Source organism: Neophocaena asiaeorientalis, unplaced genomic scaffold, assembly GCF_003031525.2.
Source record: "Neophocaena asiaeorientalis asiaeorientalis breed wild unplaced genomic scaffold, Neophocaena_asiaeorientalis_V1.1 scaffold143, whole genome shotgun sequence".
NCBI lineage: Eukaryota > Metazoa > Chordata > Mammalia > Artiodactyla > Phocoenidae > Neophocaena > Neophocaena asiaeorientalis.
In genome coordinates, this window is record NW_020175536.1 from 3,973,959 (window position 1) to 4,000,424 (window position 26,466).

The following is a 26,466-nucleotide window of genomic DNA, read 5'->3' on the forward strand; positions in this document are numbered from 1 at the left end:
GCACAGGCCTGACACCTGGCCAGAGCACCAAGACCCTGTCAGCCACATGGCTCAGAAGAAAAGGGAGGAAAAAAGAAAGAAAGAAAGAAAAGAAAAGAAAGTAATTAAAATAAAAGAAAATATTAAAAATTAAAAAGTAATAAAAGAAAAGAAAAGAAAGAAAGAAGAGTGCAACCAAATGAAAAAACAAATCCACCAATGACAAGTGTTAAAAACTATACTTAAAAAAATAAAAATAAAAGTAAACAGACAGACAGAACCCTAGGACAAATGGTAAAAGCAAAGTTTACAGACAAAATCACTTGAGGAAGCATACGCATACATACTCACAGAAAGAGAAAAAGGAAAAAAATATATATATATATCTATATATCATTGCTCCCAAGGTCCAGCACCTCAATTTTGGGATGATTCATTGTCTATACAGGTATTCCAGAGATGCAGGGTACATCAAGTTGATTATGCAGATTTAATCTGCTTCTCCTGAGGCTGCTGGGAGAGATTTCCCTTTCTCTTCTTTGTTCGCACAGCTCCTGGGGTTCAGGTTTGGATTGGCCCCACCTCTGTGTGTAGGTCTCTTGAGGGTGTCTGTTCTTCGCTCAGGCAGGACAGGATTAAAGTAGCAGCCGATTTGGGGGCTCTGGCTCACTCAGGCCAGGGGGAGGGAGGGGTATGGATGAGGGGCGAGCCTGCGGCGGCAGAGGCCGGCATGACGTTCCACCAGCCTGAGGCATGCTGTGTGTTCTCCCGGGGAAGTTGTCCCTGGATCCTGGGACCCTGGCAGTGGCGGGCTGCACAGGCTCCTGGGAGGGCAGGTGTGGATAGTGACCTGTGCGTGCACACAGGCTTCTTGGTGGCTGCAGCAGCAGCCTTAGCATTTCATGCCCCTCTCTTGTGTCCGCCCTGGTAGCCATGGCTTGCGCCTGTCTCTGGAGCTCGTTTAGGTGGTCCTCTGAATCCCCTCTCCTCAGGCACCCCAAAACAATGGTCTCTTGCCTCTTCCGCAGTTCCAGACCTTTTCCCAGACTCCCTCCTGGCTAGGTGTGGCACACTAGCCCCCTTCAGGCTGTGTTTATGCAGCCAACCCCATTTGTCTCCCTGGGATCTGACCTCTGAAGCCCAAGCCTCAGCTCCCAGCCCCCACCCGTCCCAGCGGGTGAGCAGACAAGCCTCTCGGGCTGGTGAGTGCTGGTCGGCACCGATCCCCTGTGCAGGAATCTCTCCACTTTGCTCTCTGCATCCCTGTTGCTGTGCTCTCCTCCGTGGCTCCGAAGCTTCCCTCCTGTCACCCCCCATCTCCACCAGTGAAGGGGCTTCCTAGTGTGTGGAAATCATTCCTCCTTCACAGCTCCCTCCCACTGGTGCAGGTCCTGTCCCTATTCTTTTGTCTGTTTTTTCTTTTGCCCTACCCAGGTACGTGGGGAGTTTCTTGCCTTTTGGGAGGTCTGAGGTCTTCTGCCAGCGTTCAGTAGGTGTTCTGTAGGAGTTGTTCTACATGTAGATGTATTTCTGATGTATTTGTGGGAAGGAAGGTGATCGCCTCGCCTTACTCTTCCGACATCTTGAAGGTCTCTGAAAAGCCCCAACCCTTAAAACCCAACTTAAATGCTAATACCACTTTGTGAATCCTTCCTGAATTGTCCCACTTGAAAATTCATTGCTCATGTTTTCATGTTCCCACAGGGACCTGTGCTAGCATTTTACATGTATTGAATAATCGTTACAAAATCCCTATTTTTTCTGGAGAAAATCATAATTCCAAAAGATACATGCACCCCAATGTTCATTGCAGCACTATTTACAAAGCTAAGACATGGAAACAACCTAAATGTCCATTGAGAGAGGAATGGACAAAAAGATGTGGTACATATATACAATGGAATATTACTTAGCCACAAATAAGAATGAAATAATGTCGTTAGCAGCAACATGGATGGACCTAGAAATTATCATACTAAGTGAAGTAAGTCAGACAGAGAAAGACAAATATAATATGATATTGCTTATATGTGGAATCTAAAAGAACGGTACAAATGAACTTATTTACAAAACAGAAACAGACTCACAGACTTTGAAAACAAACTTATGATTTCCAAAGGGGAAACATGGGGGGAGGGATAAATTAGGAGTCTAGGATTAACACATACACACTACTATATATAAAACAGATAATCAACAAAGACCTACTGTGTAGTGTAGGGAACTCTACTCAATATTCTGTCATAACCTCTATGGGAAAAAATCTGCAAAAGAATGAATATAGGTATATGTATAACTGAATCACTTTACTGTACACCTGAAACTAACACAACATTGTAAATCAACTGTAGTCCAATATAAAAGAGAAATTAAATTTAAAAATAAGCAAAATTCCTACTTTTACAGATGCAACTCTCTTATAACACTGATTCCATTTTTCTTTGAATGTTCTTTTGTGCTTGCCTGTTTCCCACTATGACTGTAAACCGCTCAAAGGCAAAGCCTCCCTACTCTGTCATGATTAACAAACTTATTATCTTTATTCCTGACTTTTTCCTGAAGGACTGTACTTTAATTCCCAATGTGTCTCCAGTTTTTCATCTTTCTACACCAGGTCCTGCTTCAGGCCACCTAAGCTATTTCTGTGCAAACAGCACCTGCACCTGATGCACGAGTTTGAGTTCTTGTCTAGCCTGTCCATTGTGCCTTCAGTCCAGTCAGTACCAAAATCGACAGATTTCACATATAACATCTCTCTCTCCTCTGCTCCTTCCTTTTATTTATTAATTTGGCTGTGCCGGGTCTTAGTTGCGGCATGCGGTATCTTTGTTGCCGTGTGTAGGATCTTCATTGCAGCATGCGGGATCTTTAGTTACAGCATGTGAACTCTTAGTTGTGGCATGGGGGATCTAGTTCCCTGACCAGGGATCAATCCTGGGCCCCCTGCATTGGGAGCATGGAGTCTTAGCCACTGGACCACCAGGGAAGTCCCCGCTCCTTCCTTTTAAATCCCAAAGCTACTACTCGAATTTTGGCCCCCGTGATCTTTCTTGATACTCTCCTAGAAGATTTCCTAACGCCGATGTTAGATGCTCCTATCAGATTAGCATTTCCCAAACCCAGAACTCATGAATTTCTTTTCTCCAAAGTGCTCAGTGGTTCTTTTCTATCTATTGGTTTAAGCACACAATTCCTGGTCTTTGTGAACCACCACAATCAGGCCCAGATGCCTGCTCTCATCTCACTGCCTTCTCTCTGTCCTTGACCATGTGATGATCTCCCAACTATTTAATTGGGTCCAGAGTTTCCCAGCTTTGCAACTTCATCCTCCTGGTTCCTGTTTTTCTGAAGGCCTTTCTCCCTCCGCCTGTTGAATCCCATTCATTCTGCGAGCTATGCCTTTTATTCAAGGTCTATGTGTTGCCGATTCATGCCCTTCACTACTGCATAGAACCTGGGCCTGTCACTGCACATTCCCTGTATAGTTCCTTCCAGAATGCCTGCTACGTAGCTACTCGTTAATTAGTTATATTGAATGGAAAATAAATGTAATGAATGTTACAAGCTTCCAAGTTTCTCCAAAATCCCTGAAAGAAGTTCTAAACTTTGTAGGAAATATTTTACAGGAAAGGAGTGAGTTGCTCATTAGAACATTTCCTTGCTTTATGTCCCTGATCCATAAGAGGAAAAATATGTCCTCTTGAATCTCAAATATCTGGACATTCGCCTCTCAATAAATCATGGTCTCTGGCATATTTTCCAGTGCAAGTTTACATTTTATTTCCATGTCACTTTGCCTAAAATGATCACAGATTTTAGCTCCAATTTTCACCTCTGCATATTCCATTTGCTAGCTTAAAAAACCCTCAAAATTGAGAACCTGGACACAATTCCTATCTTAAGAGGTACGGTAAATAGTAAAATATTAACCCCAAAGATGTGGTGCAACAAAAGGTCTCCTAATCTTTACTGAAAGTATTAAATTTTTGTAAATGTTCGGTCTTAAAGTCATGTCATTAGTTCATGGGATTGAGGATGTTTCCATTTTACAGGAAAACTAAGAATTTAACGCTGAAATCTAGACAGTTGCCATGCTATTTCTTAGAACTCATAAATTGGGTGCTAAAATGGTCTTGTCTTCCTCTGTTTTTATTTTATTCCTGACCTAGGCAGTTGGTTCATTATGAATAATGAATCTGGCATAGGAAAAGAGTTGTTTGGCTAAAAGCAATAATATTTTTTAAAATTAGGAAACCAGGATATGAAAGGTTAGCAAGTCACTGTAAGCATTTTGAATTTACGAAGCAATGGAATCGGATTTCAGATTAATAGATCTTTGTCTTTTTTCTGCGGTTTATAGCGACTTAGTATATACTGCAGCCAAATGCTGTTGAAATCCTTTGTAACTTTAGGTAAAGGAATATGCTTAACAAAAGAAGTTTCATGAACCAAATAGCCCTGTCATTTTTACAAATGGAACCAATGTTCTTCACTAGGGTCAGAAACCAGTTAGACCACTTGCATGGATCTCAAAGGAATGATGCTGAGTGAAAAGGGCCATTTTCAAAAGGTGACAAACTACACGATTCCATTTAAATAACATTTGTGAAATAACAAAATTATAGATACGGAGATTAGTGGTTGCCAGGGGTTAGAGGCTGGGAAGGAAGTGTGCAGAGGAGGTGGGTGTGGTGGTTACATGAAGCTTCACAGGTGATAAAACTGCATAGAACCACACCCACACACAACCACACCCACACCCACACACACACACCCACACACACACACACACAACCACACACACAACCACACACACACACAACCACACACAGACACACGCACCTGCGCCAAAATCTGAGTGTACTACAGTTATGCAAGATGGTATCATTGGGAGAAAGGGTTGGGTGAAAAGTACATGCCACCTCCTGTACATTTTTGTTTTGGGCAACTTCCTGTGAACCTATGATTATTTCAAAATTAAAAGTTCTTTAAAAATCAGACATTTCCTTGTCACTTTAGAGAGGGGCCTATGAAGTCAGGTGGTAACATAAGTAAGTGAGATGGCTGGGGATTGGGAGGGTGAGATCTGGCTGGTATCAAGGAGGCAGCTGCTATTAGGCTCCTACCATGGTGGGACTGTGCACCTGGAATTGCTGAGTCTTCTGAGTGCTGTTTTTAGAAAATGCCAGAAATTGAAAATTCAAATCAATATCTCTTGACTTTTATTGACAATTAATTAATTCAAACTTTTTGGAACACTGTATGTAAGCCAAACTAAAGATACTGGAGGGCTGGATTCAGTCTTAATGATTCATGTGCAAACTCAGCTTCAGACCAGAGGCTGAGTTTGGCCACCAGATGATTCGCCCACTCCACACACTGGTCATCTCAGTATGTGGCTCAGCGCTCCTCTGTGCTGCCTTACAGAAGACGGAGAAATGGGGAATCAGGCTGCTAATGAAAATGGCATGAGCCCCCAGTCACTGACACCCAGGACTCTGGAGAATGTGGGTTTGACTCTGGAATCCCCCTGCAGGCTCTGACCGAGACCTTCACACCCACCTCCTCAGCACAGTGCCTGGAAATAGCAGGTGCTCAGCTTGCCTTTTTAGGGGTGTTCATTTGTTCTTTCCCGGCTGTCTTAGTTTTTATTTTTTTAAAGCTAAATGAATTCTACAAAAACTGAGACTATGACCCAGAATCTGGTATCCTATGCTCTGGTTTTCCGGAAGCGAATACAATAGCCTGGTGAACACATCTTAGATGAGCAGCACTCATAATTCCGTGTCTGTTTGAAGCTCTGAGCGTAAGCTAATTTTTTGCTAATTAGTGCAAATAGCAGAGGGAGGTGCCGATAAGGTCGTTATTCTGGGTTTGGTCTTTGAAAGACTTTATCATCTCTGTCCTGCTAATGCCCAGAGTCTGGTCAACCCTTCTTCCCCAACTGCCAACCCGGAGAGCTGACTCAGAAGAAGTGAGAAGGACGGAGCTAACTAACTGCATACCCTCCAGCACAACCACATCTGTGAGTCAATAACCTCTCCCCACCTCCACTGTCTGAAACATCATGTGCACTGATCAGACTCCCTCTGTGTTCTGTACAATCTCTAGTACATAGAGCATACCCAGTTCCTTTAGGAAGGAGGTGAGTAGAAAAACTCCAATTTTTTAAAATTGAAATTTTAGTTTAAATTAAAACATTTTTAGATCTTAAAATTTCATCTCTGGCCCAAATACACATTCTCAGAGTCAAATTTAAATTATTAATGATTCATCTGCATGATTTCTGTCCTCTTTTCCCCAAAAGTCTGCTATCAAGAGTCCACAGAATGTTTTCCAATCCTCATTTTAAAAAGAGTATTTGTAAGTATTACATAATTATAAATCAATAAAAGAGTCTTTTCCGGAATTCCCTGGTGGTCCAGTGGTCAGGACTCGGCGCTTTCACTGCCAAGGGCCTGGGTTTGATCCCTGGTTGGGGAGCTAAGATCCCATAAGCCACGTGGCACAGCCAAAATGAAAAGAGTCTTTTCCTGTTTATCATTTTCTTTTTTACCAAGCTTTACAATATGCAGATTTTTAAAGGGTTGGTTCTCAGCCTCAGAAATTATGCTAATGAGGTAAGAACAATAATTCATAGTGTAGCCACTAATTTCTCTAAGGGGAAATATGCAGAGACCCTGGGCTCTACATTTGTTTTCAACTAATTATCATGTATTTACTTTTCCATTAGTCCAATAATTTTTCTTTCAATTCAGAATTAAGCAATAAGACCCTGAATTATATAAAGGCCTGTTTAGCATAACAGACACACCCCATCATTCTCCAGTCCCCTGATTTACAGCTCTTAAAATGCACAACCAAGAGGCTGTCTATATGCCCTTTCGTATTTAGATTCCATCATGCAGTCACCTCAATAACTTATGCATTCTCAGAAGGACTACCTAGCAATTAACTCCAATCTTTTCTAACTCACCATCTCATTATGTAAAGTGGATTGGAACACAAACTTTATTAGCAACTTTCAATTCTAATTCCTTCTTATCGCCCACACCCACACCCCTCCTAGTAATGTCAGTTTATATGAGCAAAATACTCTGGAAAACGGCAGTTTAAAAAAATCCACATTGGACTGGCAGCACATTTCGTAATTGGTCTTTGCACTATGGGGTACCACCATAAATCGAGATTGCCGTATTTCAGCTAAAGCATGGGATGCAATTCTTTATAGAAATGGAAATGAAGTCTCCCTGCCACACAACACAGCATTTTCACTATGTTCAGGAGGAATGGGCAAGTAAGAAAGCTATTATTTTTATGCTAAAGGTTAAAAAAAGTGCAAACCCCAAGATCTTTGTTAAAAGGTAAAGGAATTCATGGTATCGCTTCTTCAAATCCTAGAAAGAGGCGGGAAGATGCCTTGCAGAGTTCTCTTGTGCATATGAAGTGTGTCAGTGGAAGAGCTGAAATGTGGTTTAATGTACTTGTTTTCATGGTAAGGGGCCAAGGTGGGCTGATGAAACTAAAGGACAGGTAGCACCTGAAGATGTGTCAGATGTACAAACAGGGAGGCATCCCATCAGTGCAGCTGACTTACCGACATCGGGATCTACTGCTTGAACTCTGGTCAACAGAGCCTTGGTGGCTGTGTTCTCATAGACACAGGCGTTATAGTGGTCGGACGAAAACACTGGGGGGTTATCGTTCACATCCTCCAGGATCAGATGGACATCAGACTGGCAGAACCTGCCACCCCCGTCGGTGGCCCTGGCGATGAGGCTGTATGCAGGGACCCTCTCCCGGTCCAACAGAGCCAAAGTTTTTAACTCACCTGTGAAAATAAATGACCTAGCTTTTCAAAAACTGTCTCTCTTTGAAGAGCAGAGAATCAATTATTGTACATACAGAATCCCCAGTACAGGAAGGATCGCTGACATTTGGCTCCAGTGCGTCATGCTTTGAAAAATCGAGCAAGTTCAATTTTTTTAAGCATCAGGGAAAAAGTGATGGGATTCTGGACGCAACAAAAAACCAACTGTACGACCTTCAGATGAATGAATCCCACCATGAAACCTCTTGTTTCAGGGATTCCTTCTGTTGGCAGCATGGAGAAGCTCCACACCTCTTTAAACACCTCAAGAACTGCTCTGGAGATCGGCCTTGTTTCTGGATTTTCTCCAGAAGAAAAGCATGAAAAATGGACCAGTATCCTTAGTTCTCTAACGGTCAATCAGGTCTATGATTTGTAAACTCAGAAGGGGCAGTCTGTCTGCTTCCAGATATTTAACTTTTTTTTTTTTTACCCCATCTTTTAGAGAAAAACAGTCAAAACAGGCTGGCTTTAGCAGAAAGAGGTCATGAAGGAGTCCAGCTGTGCCAGGCGCACCCCACTTGCTGGACAGTGGTAGGGCCTGTGGCTGTTGGGGGAGGATTCCAGTGGGGGGTTATCTGAGAAGCTTAAAGCAGCAGCTCTTTGGCAACCAACATGGTGGGAGGTTATGTCTGTATTTTCATCACTCAGATAGCTGTACTGGTCCTGAGTGTCAGCCCCTGTGGGGATTTTGTTATTCTTGCTACCTAAATTTCAATGGATGATGGCAATAAGCACGACAGAGCTGAATAAATACTGTTTGGTGAAAAGTAGGACTCATGAAATATTATTATGTACTCTTAACAAAATCAGTAGAAGTCACTGGGACGAAGCCATCTATACTTATAAAGCTGTGCCTCCTATGGCTTCCTGACTGCAGCCAGTTCTCAAATCTAGCCTGGATCATTCTCCCCTTCTCCAAAACACCCAGGGGTTTTTCAGTTGGGCATTCAAGACCCTCCAAAATCTGACCTAAAGTTGTTTTTCCACCACTTGTCTCACGAGCCATTCTGTGGCTCCTCTGACCAGTGACAATGTTGTACACAGCTTTCCCTGGATGTGCCGTGCTCTCTGCCCACGCTGCCCCCGTGACCGGCAGTGTCCTCCTTTAGCTCCTAGAATCCTGGCTCATTTCAAATGCCAGCTCTGCTTTAAAAGTTTCTCCTTCCCTCGTATCAGAATATTAGCTACTTCTTCCTCTGTGCCCAGATATATCTCTCCTGATATCTCTCCCGGGCACTCATTCTGTCTTTCACTATTATTGTTGTTACTTCTGTCATTATTAGTATTGACTTACAGCTCTGTCTTCTCCACTGGGTTACAATATCCCTTGGGGATGCTTTGTTTGGTTCATCTTGGAATCGAACACAAATATCCCATAAAGTACTTTTAGGTCTAGTAGTTAATAAATGTTACCTATTCAATAAAAAATTGCCAGGCCTCTTTAGCCAAGTAGCATATTGTTATGTAGCTAAGCCCTTCCCAGTAAGATGCACCAGACGTGGGAGAGAGCTAGGGAGGAACTAATACCTTCTGGAGACTCAGAAATTAGTTGTTGTTCATTCTGATGAACACAACACTGGAAATATGCAAATTATTCAATCTTTACACTTCATTGAAAAATTGTCAATGGATGGGCCATCCAATACACAACACTGAGATAATTCACCTCCATAGAAAATGCCTTTTCCATTATCTATGGCCTTCAATGCGGGCATCTGCCTTTAGGGTACATAACCTTTCACCTTATAAATTTTACCTCAATATGTAAGCAAGTCTGAGGACTCATAGCTTTGGAGAAACTAGACAGGAATGTTGAATAAAAACCAGACAAGTATGTTAATAAGCATAGGGACCCAAAAGGGATTTCAACAGGGCAAAACTCTCCTTACTATGTACTGCTGTCTGGTGTGCATGGAAACTTGCATTTGTGATAGAATTCTATTTATACTATTTATAGGTCAGCTGCTTTAACTCATGGATATGAGAAAGAGGAGAAGCAAACAGACACATCCGATTACTTGGTGCCGCTAAATGCAGGTAAAGTCAGGGCAAGTTTTATAGGCCACGTGAGGTTTCTGTCCTCCAAACACCACGTGCTACTGGTATTTCTTAAGAGTCCAAGATAGCAGGGCATCATATCAAGGCTCTTGTATACTAACTACCCCCTAGTGATAAGACCACGTGAGAGTTTAACTTCTCTCGGGGATTAACAATGGCATTTACCCAAAGAATAAATTTCGCCTTACCACTTTGTGGATCTAGAAAAAATTCATTGTTTCCAGATCCATAGAGTGAGTATCGTATATCTCCATTGGATCCAATATCAGCATCCTTGGCACTGACCTTCAGGATGATTTTGTTTGACGGAATGTCTTCGGGAAATAATGCTGTATATGCAACCTAGGCAAAGGTAAAGAAAAGTAATTGAATCATTGGTATTTGTGGGGCAATTGTCCTATTTAGCATTATAAATGATTTCTTTAAAAATGCATTCGCGTAATTTATCTTCAGCTATGTTTTTCCTTTACCACAGAATCATCTTATACCATATGATGAAACAGAGAATACCTCTTGCTCTGCGCCTCCCATGCTCATCATCAACAACTACTGATTGGGCACCTACTATGTGCTAGGTACCACTGAGATGCTAGAAGTACAACGGAGAAGAAAAGAGACAAAAATCCCCACCCCTGTGGAACCATGACCCACATCACATATTGATCACGCCCCTCTCAGTCCTTGGGACCCTTCAACTCTTTAAAGAGCCACTACTAACATCTGGCATTAGTATGAGAGACTAAATCCATTTGCAACACTTTTCTGAGCTAAAGAGCACCAATACTGTCTCTCAATCCACATGTAAGGAAAAGGTAAATGAAGGGTGATTTAACTTTGGTAAGAAAGGAAATAAAATCAATTACTGGCACCTTGCATTCGCTGTCACGCTTTGAACTGTGGTGGAAAGGCCACTTCATAAGGGGTCTGGAGACCCAGCTTCATTACCAACGTTGCTACCAACCAGCTGTGTAACCTTATACGAAAAAAGTAATTCATACTTCTGAGTGGTCCATTCTTCTTTCATGAAATAGGTGATTCAGAAAGAAAAATTCATAGTGTCCTTTATGAGTCCTTAAAAATTATTTAATTTTGAGACTCCTGGTTTTATTTTTCTGTTTGTTTGATTTTTTTGGTGGGCAGAATTAGGTACTGATCGTGCTAACTATACTCTTTTCATGTTTATAATATTTCATCCTAGAGTCCGCCTCTTACCCTCTTATAACCATTTGGAGCTCGTTAATTAAGGAGATAAGATGAGAAAGCAGCCTGGCCTTAAGGAGAAAAGTGAAATGGGTTTTGACTTAATTTAAATAAGCAGAGTAAAAAGCAGTGATATATGCGACACAGCCGCAAATCTCACCTGATCACACACTGGGCTGTTGTCATTCACATCACTGACAGTCACTTCTACCATGGCCTGAGTGACAAAGAGCCCATCAGTGGCAGTGATATTGAGGAAGTAAATGTCTTGTTCTTCTCTATCTAGAGGTCTCTTCACGTAGACCTTCCATTCGCTCTGCACCAGGCCCAGAGCAAACCTTCCTCGGGGGTTCCCTCCTGTGGTGAAAAAAGAGTTTTTGAAGATGTGAAATGAAAAGCTTTGATCTCCACCTACAGCAAGAGGCCTGTGCGGGGGTCATCCAGGTGCCTCTCAAACTGCCTCGTTTACGATGCTGAAAAACAATTGACACTCACTTCCTTTTGACTCTCCTGCAACAAAGCATGATATTTATATGCTTGGCTTGTGTGGAAAGTAAAACAGTAACTTTCCAAGAGAAGAAAATGCACTTAGAGAAGCGGGAGATGATCTCTTGCTTAGCTCCCCTTAAGGACAATCAAATTCAAACTGTGAAAAATCAGTCTTCTTATCGGGCTGATACAACTGTCTTTCCACTTCGTCTCAAGAGAGGATGTAATACACTATAGCTCTTGTTACCAAGACAATTTCATTAGCCGTTGATTATGCAGTCAAGGAAAGGCAGTCAGTTCTATTAAGGGATCTTAATGAAGCCTTTATCATACAGCAGCTCTTCTTATAAGGACTGAAGTTTGGGGAAGAAAAGTTTGTGTGACAGAGGAAGACCCATTAGGATTAAATAGCCCCAAGGCAGGGTCATTGAAGGAGCTGTTCAGAGATAAGCACTGCAATTAGATCAAATTTAACACAGTGAAGCTGGTGAAAATGGAAGAAACGTAGAAAAGCTAGAGTGGAACCGCTCTTGATGAGGCTGAAACAATGAATGTAGTCCCAGCAATATGACTTTCCCACATCACTGAATTACAGGGAGACAAAAGCAGCTTGGAGGAAGGAAGAAGAAAACCACCTTGACCTTCCAAACCTGAAGGGGGAGATAATGTCACTTCAAACACGGAGGAAGACTGGACGAGACAACTGGCGAGAAGTCCGGAATCCAGTTAGGTCATCGCTGTCTCGTTTGTTTGAGCATTCCCACGTATTTGTCACCTGCTCTGGGCCAGGCACTGTGCAAGGCAGTGGGGCTGTCCACAGCGGTGGACAAAAGTGACCAAAATCCCTGCTCTCGTGGTGGAGCTCACTTTCTGATGGGAAAGACTGACGATAAACAAATAAATAAGGAAAGCCTGCTGGCTGCTGCTTCACTGAAAAAGTGGAGCCATCTCATCTTCTTACAATGAATCTTTAAAAGAACAGAGGGCAAACCCACGGTCCTGCCGGAGGGACTGAGTGAGAAGTAGTGGGAGCGTCAGACTGTACTCTGGATATAAGGCATGGGAGGCGGGGCGGGGGGGTGGGGGACGGGCATCCAGGGGCTCAGCAGTGTGGAACAACTGTAACCAAGCAGGACCCTGTGAGGCCTTCCTACAATAGACCTCCACCTGCTTTTTGTCTGTAGGAAAACTTTAATCAAAGAATAAATTCAATCAGAGAAGTGAGAAAATGCAGAAAGAAAGGAAAACAGTCAACCAAGACAAAATAATAATACTTTAGCCATTAAACCAAGTCAAGGCCTTTATTCTTCTCAAGGGCTATAGGTAATATTCTGAGCCATGTCCTTTGAGCTGTTTTGCAGATACTGAATCCTCCACCAGGTAGAAGAAGTTAACCGTGTGCTGCCCACAAGCACGTAGACCCCAGACCAGTTGGAACCAGCAGGTTGATGAAGCTGACTCCCCATTACCTCACTACCAGCCAATCAGAATGTCTGTGAGCTGATCATGCCCTGCTCCTTGAACACTAGACGACTCTTCAGTACCCTCTCCAGGGTGGGACACACAGTCTTGAGGGTATTAGCCCGCTGTGGCCCCCTTTGCCTGGCAAAGCAGTAAAGCGATTTCTTTCTACTTCACCCCAAACTCTGTCTCCAAGATTTAATCTGGCACCGGTGCACAGAGGCCAAACTTTGGCAAAACAATGACAGGAGAAATGGACCGTACTGGGCAGACAGTGCAGAGAAGGTGAGGGCTGCACAGATTTCTTTCTACTTCACCCCAAACTCTTGTCTCCAAGATTTAATCTGGCACCGGTGCACAGAGGCCAAACTTTGGCAAAACAATGACAGGAGAAATGGACCGTACTGGGCAGACAGTGCAGAGAAGGTGAGGGCTGCACATTCCTCTAGGACAGTGGTTCTCAACTCAACTGACAGTGGCTGTGCGCAAACCCCCGGGACATTTGTCAGCCTCTGGAGACATTTCTGAATGTCACATCAGGGGTGATGCTGGTGGTGGTGCTACTGGAATCTAGTGGATAGAAACCAGAGGTGCTGGTAATCATCCTACAATGTCACAACAGAGACTTATCCAGCCCTCAACGCAAATAATGCTGAGGCTGAGAAACGTGCTCTGGTGAGGCACGGGGTCCTCCCTGGAAAATCACTTTCCTCTACCACGGGCTACGATGCAATTTTACTTCAGTTGAATAAGATTTCAGCATGCACAAATGTAACCTCCCTATTAAATGCTTCTGGTGCAGGCCCACACTGCTCTTTTGCGAAATAAAATGATTAATCGTCCTTTGTTCATCAGTGGCGGCCAAGTTGTGTGACATCAAGGGCAAAAGTTAAATCTAATAAAAATCCGTTGGTGGTTGGCACGGCTAATAGTAGCAGTAGCTTGAAGCTACTCTGTTCTCATTACTTTGGTAAAAGTTAGTGGGATGGTCCCTTAAACCAACCACTGAGAATTCACAGACGATGTGTAAATAATTGAAGCTGAGTATTTAAACATTCTTCCAAATAGAAAATTATCCTCAGAATGCCTAAGAAGGGCTTCCCTGGTGGCGCAGTGGTTAAGAATTTGCCTGCCAATGCAGGGAACACGGGTTCGAGCCCTGGTCCGGGAAGATCCCACATGCCGCGGAAACTAAGCCTGCGCGCCACAACTACTGAGCCTGCGCTCTAGAGCCCGCGAGCCACAACTTCTGGAGCCTGTATGCCTAGAGCCCGTGCTCCACAACAAGAGAAGCCACCGCAATGAGAAGCGCGCACCCTGCAATGAAGAGTAGCCCCCACTCGCCACAACTAGAGAAAGCCCGTGCGCAGCCAAAAATAAATAAAAACTTTTAAAAAACTTAAAAAAAAAAGAATGCCTAAGAAGCTTTTTGTCTGAAACTGAATGCAAATGAATCAAAGTTGTTGCTTTACTCACCTTTCTTTCCTTACCACTATCACTCATGTCTTTACTGCAGAAATATACATTTCAATGAAAAAAAAAACCCCCAAATGAACGGTATCAGACAAAGCACAAATGCATTAAGACCTTTAAACAGAAAACAGCACCAAGAAAACAGTTCCATAAAGAAAAAGAGTAGCGCTGTGGAGGGGAGGTGTGGTGGTCCCGAGCAATGACACATATGCTCTTCTGTGGATCTTATTCTGCAGTGATTAATTAACTTTCCCACTAACATACTTAAGCAGATTCTGTGCCCTGAGGGCACTCTAATTAATTCATTTTTCACTTTGAATAATGCAGTTTTTCTAAAGGGAGGCCACCTGACTACAAGTACGGATGGATTCTTTAAAATCTTTTGGCACTTTGCTTATGTTCTGCCTTTGAATGTCATGGCATCAAAATATTAGCTTTAAAACCCCCAAATAGTTTTTAGGAAGACTGCTCCCATACCACCAACCCTCTCCTCTTTGCAGTTTAAGGCCAGTCACCCCCAGAAAGCTCTTCCTGATCAGTGACACCTCTTCTTCACTCTGACATGAGATCCTCTGCCCCTTGGAGTAATGGTGATGCTTTTTGTGCGCTCTGGGTGACCTCATTTGTCTACCTTGGCTTTCCTATTGAACTGCTATTTACTATCTGGAAAGACAGAAGAGGGATCCAAGAAAATTGTGATGTCAGAAGACATACCCATTGACTTGGAGTTATAAGTTAACATTTTTCAGCAAAAGGTCAAACCATGCCCTTTGATTTGTATATGTGTGTGCTGTGTGCGTGCACGCATCTGAGTTTTTACTACCAGGAAAGACTTGCTATTTATTTTTCTTACTGCTACAAAAAGTAGGAGAAAGGCATATACTTAAAATAAACATGCATTCCCCTGCCCCCAATCAAAAAGAGCTGTTATTTTCATTTCTTCCACTGAGATATTTGGCTGGACTCTTTTTTAAATGATAAAAATTGACTCAAGGACTGGGTACCAATCTGGGTAATCTGTCATAGGCAAAACAATGAACTCCAAACTAAGGCTGAGTTAGTAACAACTAAAAAACTGACGCTACTCAGATATTTTCCTCAGCCTCAGAGAGGTAAGATAACTTCTCAAACCCTCATCTCATCTTCCTTCTTCTCTCCTACTCTTACCCCTCTGCCACCTTCCATCTTTCTTTAGAAAGCAGAGCACATAGTGAAAACCAAGGGTGACAGATTTACCTGTAATATGATAGCTCACTTGTCGATTGATGTCAGAAGAGTCTCTGTCCCATGTGCTGAGGACAGCTACCACCTCGCCCGGAGGGTCGCTCTCCTTCACGTTCCCTCGGTACACCTCGTGGGCAAAGACCGGAGCGTTGTCATTTATATCCGTCACCCTGACAGAGACCAATGCTGTGGAAGAAAGAGAGAAGGCCTCCCCGAGGTCGGAGGCCACCACGGAGAAGGTGAACGTGGGGTCTGTCTCGTGATCCAGGTCTCTCAAGGTACTGATCCAGCCTGTGTTGCTGTCAATGTTGAACGCTTGCATCACCTTTTCAGGTTGGGAATCTGAGTGGAGGGAGTAGGTGACCTGCCCATTGGCTCCCCAGTCCATATCGATGGCTCTCACCTGCGTGAGTTTGGTGCCCACAGGCATCCCTTCCATGATGATCGTCTCATAGCTTGAAGTTTCAAAGACTGGCTTGTTGTCATTCATATCCAATACCTTGATGTCTACATCCACCGTGAACACAAGGTCTACCTTGTCCAGGGGTATAGTGGCTGCTACTTTGAAGTGGAAAGCTGGGCTGATCTCATGGTCAAGACGTTTGTCCAGCTTGATCGTGCCTGTTTCCTGTTCTATGATGAAGACAGCTCCCTTGTTATTTTCCAGCCGCTCCCCATTAACTGTGCTGAACTTGACTTTCTGAGTGGGCAAAATCCTCAGGGTGTCCACCGTGCTCCCAATGGCTGTATCTTCTGAAATGGTGAAGGAATACTGAGACTGGGTGAAGGACGGCAAGAATGTTTCAGGGGGTAAGACGTGGATGTAGACGGGGATGAGGGAGTGCTTCACCGGAATGCCCCCATCCACTGCTTTGACAAAGAAGGACAGCACTGTGTTTTTCAGCTGGTTAAAATGGCCCTTTGTGACCATCCAGCCATTGTCAGGATCGATTTCCAGGAGGTCAGCCACCGAGACCGAGGCCTCGCTATAGAGGGAATAAGTAATCCTTGCATTCGCTCCATCGTCTGGATCCATGGCTTGAACCTGAGTGACCAGGTGACCCCGTCCGACATCTGCCCTGACGCTGGCTCTGTATTCCACCGTCGTGAACTGGGGGGCGTTGTCATTTTCATCCACCACAATCACCCTCACGGTGCAGAAAGTTGTTCTCCCTCCGCCATCAAGGGCCCTCAGAAAAATACTGATGTCTCCTTCCAGAGGGTTTTCCCGGTCGAGCCTTTCTGTTGTGATGACCTGTCCATTGCCATCTATGAGGAATCGATCCTTGGCAAAGTCATTGATGATGGCGTAGCTGACCTGCCCATACGTCCCTGGATCCCCATCCGTGGCTCGAACGTGAATCACCTTTGTCCCAGCGGCCGTGTTCTCTCTCACCTCAGCTACGTAGGTGCTTTGAGAAAAGGCAGGGCTGTACAGGTTGGCCCCGAGGACCCTGATATGCACCTGGGCAGTGCTAGTGAACAGTCCATCAGAGACGGACACGTTGAGACTGTACAGAGGCTCCATCCGTTGCTTCCGGTGGTTGGAGAGCGTGATGACGCCACTCTTGCTGTCCATCAGAAAGCTTGTCCGGTCATTCCCAGATAAAATGCTGTATTCCAACCTGTGAAAATCAGAGCTGTCTGCATCGGAGGCTTGCACACAAGTTACAAAATGGCCCCGGGGGGCTAATTCACTCACATATGACTCATAAATGAGCTGATTAAAGACTGGAGGGTTGTCATTTACGTCCGAGATGTAGATATGAACCAGGACCTCGCTGCTCAGTGATGGGAAGCCATTATCTGTGGCTCTGACTTTCAAAGTGCAGTGCTGCACTAACTCATGGTCCAGCATCCGCGCTGTCAGGATTAAGCCACTTGCGCTGTCTATGTGAAAATAATCTGTGCTGTTGTAAGTATCCTGGACAATCTGATAATGGACCATTTTATTGTTTTCTGAGTCTGCATCCGTAGAGACAACTTGTAAAACAGGTGTCCCAATGAGAGAACCTTCTGATAATGTTGTATTGTACGTGGGTTGATCAAAAATAGGGGGGTTGTCATTTACATCATCAAGTAGCAAGTCAACGGTGACTTCAGCCCTGGCCCCAGTGAGGGCATCACTGGCTCTTACTGTCAACTTGTAAACAGATGTAATTTCATAATCCAAAGGGCTAACGACTTTCAGGACCCCAGTGTCAAAGTCAATGTTAAATTGTTTATAAAGATCCCCATCAATAATGATGTATATGATGGCTTGGCCTTCTGGGCTGGTGGCGTTGATGCTTAGAATGGGGGTGTTGACGCTGATGTCTTCGTTGATGGATGCTGTATAAAAAGGCTTATCAAACACAGGCATTGCTTTGTTGACAATAGTGATGGGAAGTTCCACGGATGTGGACAAAGAGGGTTCTCCACCATCTTTGGCTAGGATGGTGACTCCATACTCAATGTTGGACAAGTCGGAGTTGAAAGCTTCTTTTAAAACAACTTTCCCTGAATTAGGGTTAATTTCAAAGTGGCCATAGTCATCCTGTAAGAGGTAGGTCACTTCTCCATTTGCACCTTTGTCTTTGTCAATGGCTGTCACTCGGTAAATCAGGGTGCCAGGCTCAGCATCAACTTGCACAGCAGCATAGTAAGGGAGGCCCACAAAGACTGGAGAATTGTCATTTATGTCTTCGATGTTAACCCTGACCACCACCCTTGCCACCCGCAGATGGTCTAGCTCTCGGCTGGCTTCCACAACCAGCTCATATAACTCTTGTTCTTCACGGTCAAATGGGACTCCGGCGGTCTGAATGACCCCTGAGGTAGATTTTATCTTGAACTTATTTCCTGGGTTTAAGATGCTGTATTTTAAGGGCTCATTAAGGCGATTTCCCACTGCATTGACAATAGCAACTTTGGTTATGTTCGTGTTGTTCTCTGAGATGGAGGTGGAGTAAAAGCTTTGTGTAAAGTGGAGGCCACTGTCCATGGCTTCTTTAACCAAGATGGTGACCATGGAAGTACTATAGAACTTCCCATCAGACACCTTAACTATCAGCATGTAGTGATCTTTGGAGAGGTTGTTGTTTTTAATAGTGAGCACTCCACTATTTGAGTCAATTAAAAAATGATCCAAGCTACCTTCCATTAGGCTGTACGTCAGTTCTGGGGGCACCTCGGAGTCAGGATCCGTGGCACTAACTTTCAGAACCTCCACTCCGACATAGGTAGGTAGGAGTAAGACAGTCTCAAACACAGCCTGAGTGAACACAGGTGGGTTGTCATTCACATCTGTCACTTCTATGTTGACTTCAACGGGACTCTCTGCCGTCAGCTGGGGGCTACCACTGTCTCTCACGTGCACATGAAAATGGAAATGGGCGATGGTTTCATGGTCCAGGTTCGCGATTGTTCTGATCGCACCTGTGCTGGAGTCCACTGTGAAGAACTTCTTGGCCGTGGACTCAACAATCTGATACACAAGCAGAGCATTCCGATTGCTGTCGGCATCGGTGGCTCGAATCACCAGCGGGCTGTTGTGCAAGCTCCTGACGATGCTATTGATGGGGGCTGCCTCGCTTAGGCTACCCGAATACTGAGAAAAGAGAAAAACTGGCGCATTATCATTTTCATCAACAACCTGAATATTGACTGTGATGTTGGAAGCCATTCCTGCCATGTTCGTGGCCTGGACAATGAGTTGATAAGAGGAGGTATGCTCATAATCCAGTGCCTTGCGTGTGGTGATGACTCCAGAATAGGGATTTATGGTGAAAACCCCATCAACGTTTCCATCTTTGACTTCATAAATGAGGGTGGATTGACTGATGGCAGAGATTAGAATGACTGATGTTCCAATATCAACATTTTCATGTACTTCTGCTTGGTAGTCTTTGTGAGTGAACTTGGGGTGAGAATTATCAGACATGGTGACAGAAATTCGCACAATCGCGGTGGCAGACATCGGCGGGGAACCCTGATCCGTGACTTTGACTGACAGGACAAACTGACCCATTGTTGTCATGTCTGGCTCTTTAGAAACAGTGATGATGCCCAGGACTGGTTCTATCTTAAATGTGTTCCCAGTGTTCCCTGCAATAGAAAAATCAACAGGGAAATGAGTTCAAGTGGGTCATTTTCTGAAGATTAACTCTTCATCTTAAGGCTACTTTACACAACATGGCAAACAGCAATTATTCATTTTCACTCCTCCTCATTCTGAAATAAAACGAGAGACTTCCCTTTTAGGGGTATTCAAAAGCAACTGAAATGAGCTTTCCAGTAAATTGTGAATTTCAGATCAGTATCTTCTTAATTCAGGTTAACAAGAACAACGACACAGCTCTGTGTACATTCAAACTGGGAAATAGGAGAGTTTGTAGGAAAGACTTTCCTGCTTAGGATTTTCTTATTTCCAGACTGGGCTGGCACATGCCAATGACACTGATAAAAAGGCATTTATCCTGAAACCAGTGCCATAATTCTGTGTTCTACATTATAAGAAAGAGGGTGGTAGGGATTTCCCTGGTGGTGCGATGGTTAAGAATCCGCCTGCCAATGCAGGGGATACAGGTTCAATCCCTGGTCCGGGAAGATCCCACATGCTGCGGAGCAACTAAGCCCAGGCGCCACAACTACTGAGCCTGCGCTCTAGAGCCCGCAAGCCACAACTACTGAGCCCACGTGCCACAACTACTGAAGCTGATGCACTTAGAGCCCATGCTCTGCAACAAGAGAAGACACTGCAGTGAGAAGCCCGCGCACCGCAACAAAGAGTAACCCCCGCTCGCCACAACTAGACAAAGCCCACACGCAGCAACGAAGACCCAACGCAGCCAAAAATAAATAAATAAATTTTAAAAAAATTAAAAAGGAAGAGGGTTGTAGGAATCGCTTCAGAACATTATCATATAGTCATTCGGTTTAAGACTCTCCCAAAGGTAAGCTTTGCTATGTGGAGTTGGTATAGTTTCATACATATCATCAAAACCAACTTCATCCCAAACACTGCTTGGTGACGGGGGTTTGTTCAGGTATGGAGAATTCTTCTCAAGTCACCATTTGCTTTGTAAGCTGTGAGAATTTTTTCTGACTCTCCTTCTATTCTTCACTTCCCTACACCCCAACGCACACATCATATGCACACACAGACATAAAAGTAGACACAAAATGTATAATGGTTCCATCTGTAACCATTCTATTTGCTCAATATTTGAGACGTTTCTGATGAAATAAGAAAGTGTTAAAAATCTGAAGCAGCACAGAAACCAAGAACTTGAGCATAATCCTTATGAAACTAAGAAACTGGCACCCCACTTGGACAAACCTGAAATGGGAAGGGCTGTGAACCATGACACTGTGGAAAAGAGGAGGAGAGAATGGGGAACACAAAACTTGAAGAATGTAAAGAATGTGTCTCACAGGTAGTGAACAGTGGGAAGCAGCATCCTTCACGATGTTACTTTTTGCTTCTCTCATGAGGCTTTCCCATGCTTCTCAAAGAATACATGCTTGTGTGCCCAGATTTTTTTACATCACAAGTTAAAAGTTTGGTTATTCAATTATATCTGAATTTTTCTTTCTTTTTGAAGTGCTATAGTATGGCAACATACAGAGAGTTTAAATGTCGTATCATTAAGATAGGCTCCAGGATTGAGAGCGCAGTTAGATAATGTGTTTGAAATATACAACACATACAGCTATTTGCACACTTCTTACTACATACTTATTACTTAAACTTTTCCATGTCTGAAAACAAAAATGTCATGTTTGTATAAAATCTATTTCTATAAGATGCTTGCTTATTTCTCAAGAGGGAGCAAGTCCAACAAAGAGATAAAGAATTTGATTCTAGACCCCAAATATGAATATTAAACAAAATTATCTTTGACGTCAGCATGATTTTTTACTTTGCCACCTGAACATGACCATTTTGTGGTGACAACAAGAAGGTCAATGAACTCATGAACAAACTTGCAAATTTTCAATAAATAGCACCGTGGAATTACGTGTGATTCCAATATTCGATTCACAGACCCTCACAAGGAGGCAGGAATCATTTCACTTTAGCATCTCAGGGGAGGAAAATATAGAGATACCTGAGTAATGGTCATCTTCCAGCAGTGGCAACACATGCAACCCTGAATGATGAATGCCACATCCTCATTATGGTGTCCCATGTGGAGTTTCGAGGTGAGTCCTTTCTTACTCCAGGCTCGTGCATACACAGCAAGATATATATGGCAGGGATGAAGGAAGGCCAGCTTCCGACCTTGAGTAGAGCTTCCCCACCCTGCTGTTCCATGGCTGCTGACCTGCTTGTTACCCGCTTCCAGGATGCTGTGCTCATACGTCAGGTCCAAATGGGCTCTTTGCCTCTTTCCCTCTCCAATGTACTGCCCCATTTTCTTAGAATCCACTTCCTGCTTATTCTCTTCTTCTGTACTTAAATCTTTGGAAGCTAATCTCTGCTTGCTTTCTTGGAATCTATGACTTCTTATAGACTTTTGGCAACGGGGCAAAAGCTGTGCTGACCTTACTTATCATTATTAATCTGGTATAAAGCACAGTGCCTGGCACAAATAAAAGGTGCTCAATAAATATTTGTTGAATGATTGAGAGAGGTAGATCAAAAAAGATGTTTAAGTCTCTATCTGTATATATCTTGGGGTCCAATATGTCCCCATCCTAACTCAACACTTTCTTAGTCCTGGTCTCTCCTGTACTGCCCTGTCTCTGAGCCACCCATGAACCACTGTTGGCACCAAACATCAAACCTGAACTAAATATAAGACTCGAAGTTCTGCACTTGAATTCCACCTCAGTCTTTCGGGCCAAAATGAAAAGGTTCAGTAGTTGCTTTAGGCCAGACAGGGGATAGGAAATGTATGGCCCACCAGTAAACAGAGTAAAATCTTGCTTCTCTGAGGTTTTTGAGAGCACTTAAATAAAACATATACTTTACACCAACCTCTTGTTATTTGATTCAAAGTCCTGAACTATCTGGGATCTGCTTGTATCCTACCATGATCCGTGAAGAAACTTGACTTAACTAAAACCAGTCCAGGTCAAGTGTAGGTCTCTCTGTCCTGTAATTCTCATTAGCTTTTTACACATCCAATCAAAGGATACTTTTTGAGATACCAAGCATTCCTGTGGGTTTTCTGGAAGCTCGACTTTTCTATATAAAAGATGTTTTAAGGAAATAACTTTTCTCTCTAGTTTTAGCCAACTGTTGAAGAAATGACTGAGTCCTTTCTCTATGTTCAGCACCCGGCTATAGTCTGTGGAAGCTGAAAGATAAGCGAGGCAGAATTTTCAGCTTTATGGTAAATTACTCTTAAATTACTCTGAGAACCTCCAAATTGGTTTCAAAATGTCTGGCTATCTGAGAGGAGTATATGTAGTAGCCTTCATGACAAATATAAAAAGCAAGAACACACGCAGATAAATGCTTAGAAGATGTTAAGAAAAGTAGAAATAAAACCCTATATCAAAATGATTACAATGTCATGAAACAATGTATATGCATGAATGAATTACGAGAAAAGAAAAAATACATAAGATTAGGGGAAAACTATAGAACGGACATAAAGATTTCTTGGGTTAGGTGACATTTCCTGTGGCAATATTTAAATATATGTATTTTAAAGTTTCCCTATATTATTTGTGAAGCTAAAAGAACAAGGACTGTGTAATGAAATAATTAAAATATCCTCTGACAAACAAGAGATGAAAAATAGCGTTTATAAAAAGAGTACTGTCAGGCTTTAGGCTAAAAGGAAATTCCATGGAAATCTGGAAAAGAAAGGGGTGAATTCTCTTGGGGTACCTGGCTGTTCTGAACCAACATCTTTTCTTCTTTTTTGGTATAGAGTTTAGCACAGACTCATGTAAAATGTAGGTGCCTAATAAAGGAAATAGATTTAGATTGTCAGTAAATACAGGAGCTATTTTTAAAGAAAGTCATTGGCTGTTTTTCTAATATTTTTTAGTCCAGAACTGTCATTCTAGCATTCATATTTTAATTCAACCGCTCACAAAAATGCTCCATATTTACATCAAGGGAAAGAAGCCTTTCCAGTGCTGGCAGGAAAGGAAACAGCATTTGGCATTATGCACGACAGACATAATGTTGCAGAATGTTTTGGGAATATGAGGCTTGAATATTCAAAAAAGACAGAACAGGGGAAGGGAAAATAGAGCAGATAAAGGATATTTGTAATTTTTAGGCTCACAGTCCTGTCTTTGCTTGGACATTCATCTCTTCTGCCATAAATATTTTCTAACTGTCCAACTGCAAACCATCAGGAAACTACGGTCTTGCTTTCTAGATACTAAAATTGATTTTTTAAAAAAAATCTCAAATTTAACAACACGAGAATCTGCATTTATTTATCTGTCAGGTTAAGCAAGCAGTTCAGTACCTACCAACTACTCTGCTACTCAGATCACCTCCAATGAAGTGAGTTTGTGCTAAACCTAACCCTAACCCTAGGAATTTCTGAAGCCCACAAGCCCACAGCTCACCTACTGACAAGTAAGCATTGACCTTTAAGATTCAATTCACCAAACTCTCTGGCAGCCCTCAAATGACGGGAGGCTTTGGTTATTTTAGTCTGAGGCCAAGGCTTGTTGACCCATCAGTAAAAGCCACCGAGTTTATTACACATTCTTCTCTCTTCTCCATTCCAGAAAAATCTGAGATTGAACACAGTAAAAGGAAACTCCTTCTTCGCTGTCAATGATGAAAAACATATTACTGAAATGCCAGGAACCTGATACACCATCGTTGTGCAAATAGGGCAGTTGCTTGGCCAAAAAATTCATCTGGAGACATTCCAGTGGTAACTATGTGAATTTTACATGGTGATAAATACTACTGAGGGTCCAATGCCATGCATGACACAGCAATCTGCACCAGCTCTCACCTGCTTCTATGGTATATATGAGTTCTGCATTTTCCCCTTTGTCTTTGTCCAGAGCCGTCACTTGCAGTACAGCTGATCCCAGAGCAGCCGATTCAAACACAGATGCTTCATACAGCGGGTTGGTAAAATAGGGGCTGTGATCATTAGCATCTTCCACGTTCACAATGACTCGGGCCAAGTTTCTTCGATAAGGAAACTCCTGATCTCTGACCTTTAGGCAAAATATAAGAAGCAGTAGGACTAAAATCTTTAAGTTGCAAAGAATTCACCTGGCTGTGCCTAAAGTGAAATCAAAATGAAATAATGCACAAAAACCGCTTGACCCAGTCCCAGGCCCGGAGCAGGTATTCAGTAAGCAGTGCTATTATAGAGTGAGGATGCTGATCGTGACACAGTGAGAGCTGGGGCCACGCTGTCTTTATTGCTCAGCATTATGCCTGGCCTCTGGTCTGTGTTCAGTCTGTGCTTGTAGAACCGATGTCAGGATATCACAAACACAGCACTTTCCTCTGCCCCCCGCCACCCTCCACCCCCAAGAATTTGTGTATACAGTTGCTAATGGAATGGTGGATGGAGGCCCTTGTAAAGGGGAAACTAAAATGTGGAATTAATGAATGCAATGTAGCCATTGTCATTCATTCATTCATTCAACAAACCTTTATCATCATCTATTATCTACTAAGTCCTGGGGTTGACTCTTGTGGTTCAGCGGTGGATGAGATACAGTTCCTGACCTCAAGAACCTTATAGTTGACTGGGGAATCCAAACAAATAAGTAGAAAGATAGGCCCAGAGGTAAGTGCCAGAATATGAGTAATTAGTAAGGATGTTAGCCTAGCTTGGAAAAGGTAACAAAACCAAGTAGAAGTAGTAATGTGCTGGGGGACGGGGTGTGTGGCATATATTTCAGGCAAGAAGAACCAACATAAATGAAGTCCCAGAACTAAGAGAGAACGCTGACCACTGGGAAGATGAATCAAATCTTAATTTTTGAAATGTGAGACCCCAGCACTGTGAAATCACCAAAGAACCTTGCCTGACTGCTTTAAAGTTTTCCCTGGCTTGCATATGGCAGAAGCTTGCAACTAATCAATTCTTTAACTCAAACACATGATTTTGCTATCATTGTATGTAGCATTAATCCAATGTGTGCTTTTTGCTTGTTCAGTTTTAGATCCCCTAACTCCAGAGAGATTTGAAGAAATTAGAAAATATACCAAGAAAAGCTATCAAAGGGAAAGGGGTTTTCAGAAATATTACCTAAAAGGAATTGAGCAAAATGACTATAAGGGCTTAGCTTGGAGAGAGGCAACATAAAAGAGTTGTTTGCTCTAAATATTCACTTACATAAATGATACAGGGTAAGTGCACTGAATTCTAAGTTTGTTAATGAAAGAATGAACAGAAATGGCTTGAAGAAATCATGAGAATAGAGTTAGTCACTGGCAGTAGATTTCTGCTCCTGAAGAGATATATGCAAAAAGCCAGCCGGTGAGTGTGATGAGTTTCCCTGTCTGTAGACCAGCCTGCCCCACCCAAGGACCAAACTTGACTCTGTACTTTGGGATTATTGAAATCTAGGTCTGTTCCAATTGAATGTCCAAAGGTGCAGAGACTTTGTCTCTTTTATACCCTCGGTGCCTAGAACAGAATTTAGTATACAGTAGGTGCTTGAGAAATATCTGTTGAATGAATGAATGAATGACCAGAGGGATGGATCTGATGGACCCTGAGTCCCTCTTCCGTTCCCTGGAGTCTCATCTGGAAACCATAGCCAAAGGCATG

The 26,466-nt window shown here is 43.0% G+C and overlaps 1 protein-coding gene across 2 annotated transcripts in view; it reads right to left on the bottom strand.

Annotated features, from left to right (window-relative positions):
- Positions 1 to 26,466, bottom strand: part of FAT3 (FAT atypical cadherin 3) — a 552,420-nt gene that overhangs the window by 82,537 nt on the left and 443,417 nt on the right. For both annotated transcript variants that reach the window (XM_024731307.1, XM_024731305.1), the window contains exons 8-12: positions 24,682 to 24,892; positions 15,770 to 19,843; positions 11,271 to 11,467; positions 10,099 to 10,252; positions 7,577 to 7,810 (exon numbers count right to left, since the gene is read on the bottom strand). In XM_024731307.1, coding sequence (XP_024587075.1) covers positions 7,577 to 7,810; positions 10,099 to 10,252; positions 11,271 to 11,467; positions 15,770 to 19,843; positions 24,682 to 24,892 — 4,870 coding nt within the window. The remainder of the gene's footprint in view (positions 1 to 7,576; positions 7,811 to 10,098; positions 10,253 to 11,270; positions 11,468 to 15,769; positions 19,844 to 24,681; positions 24,893 to 26,466) is intronic.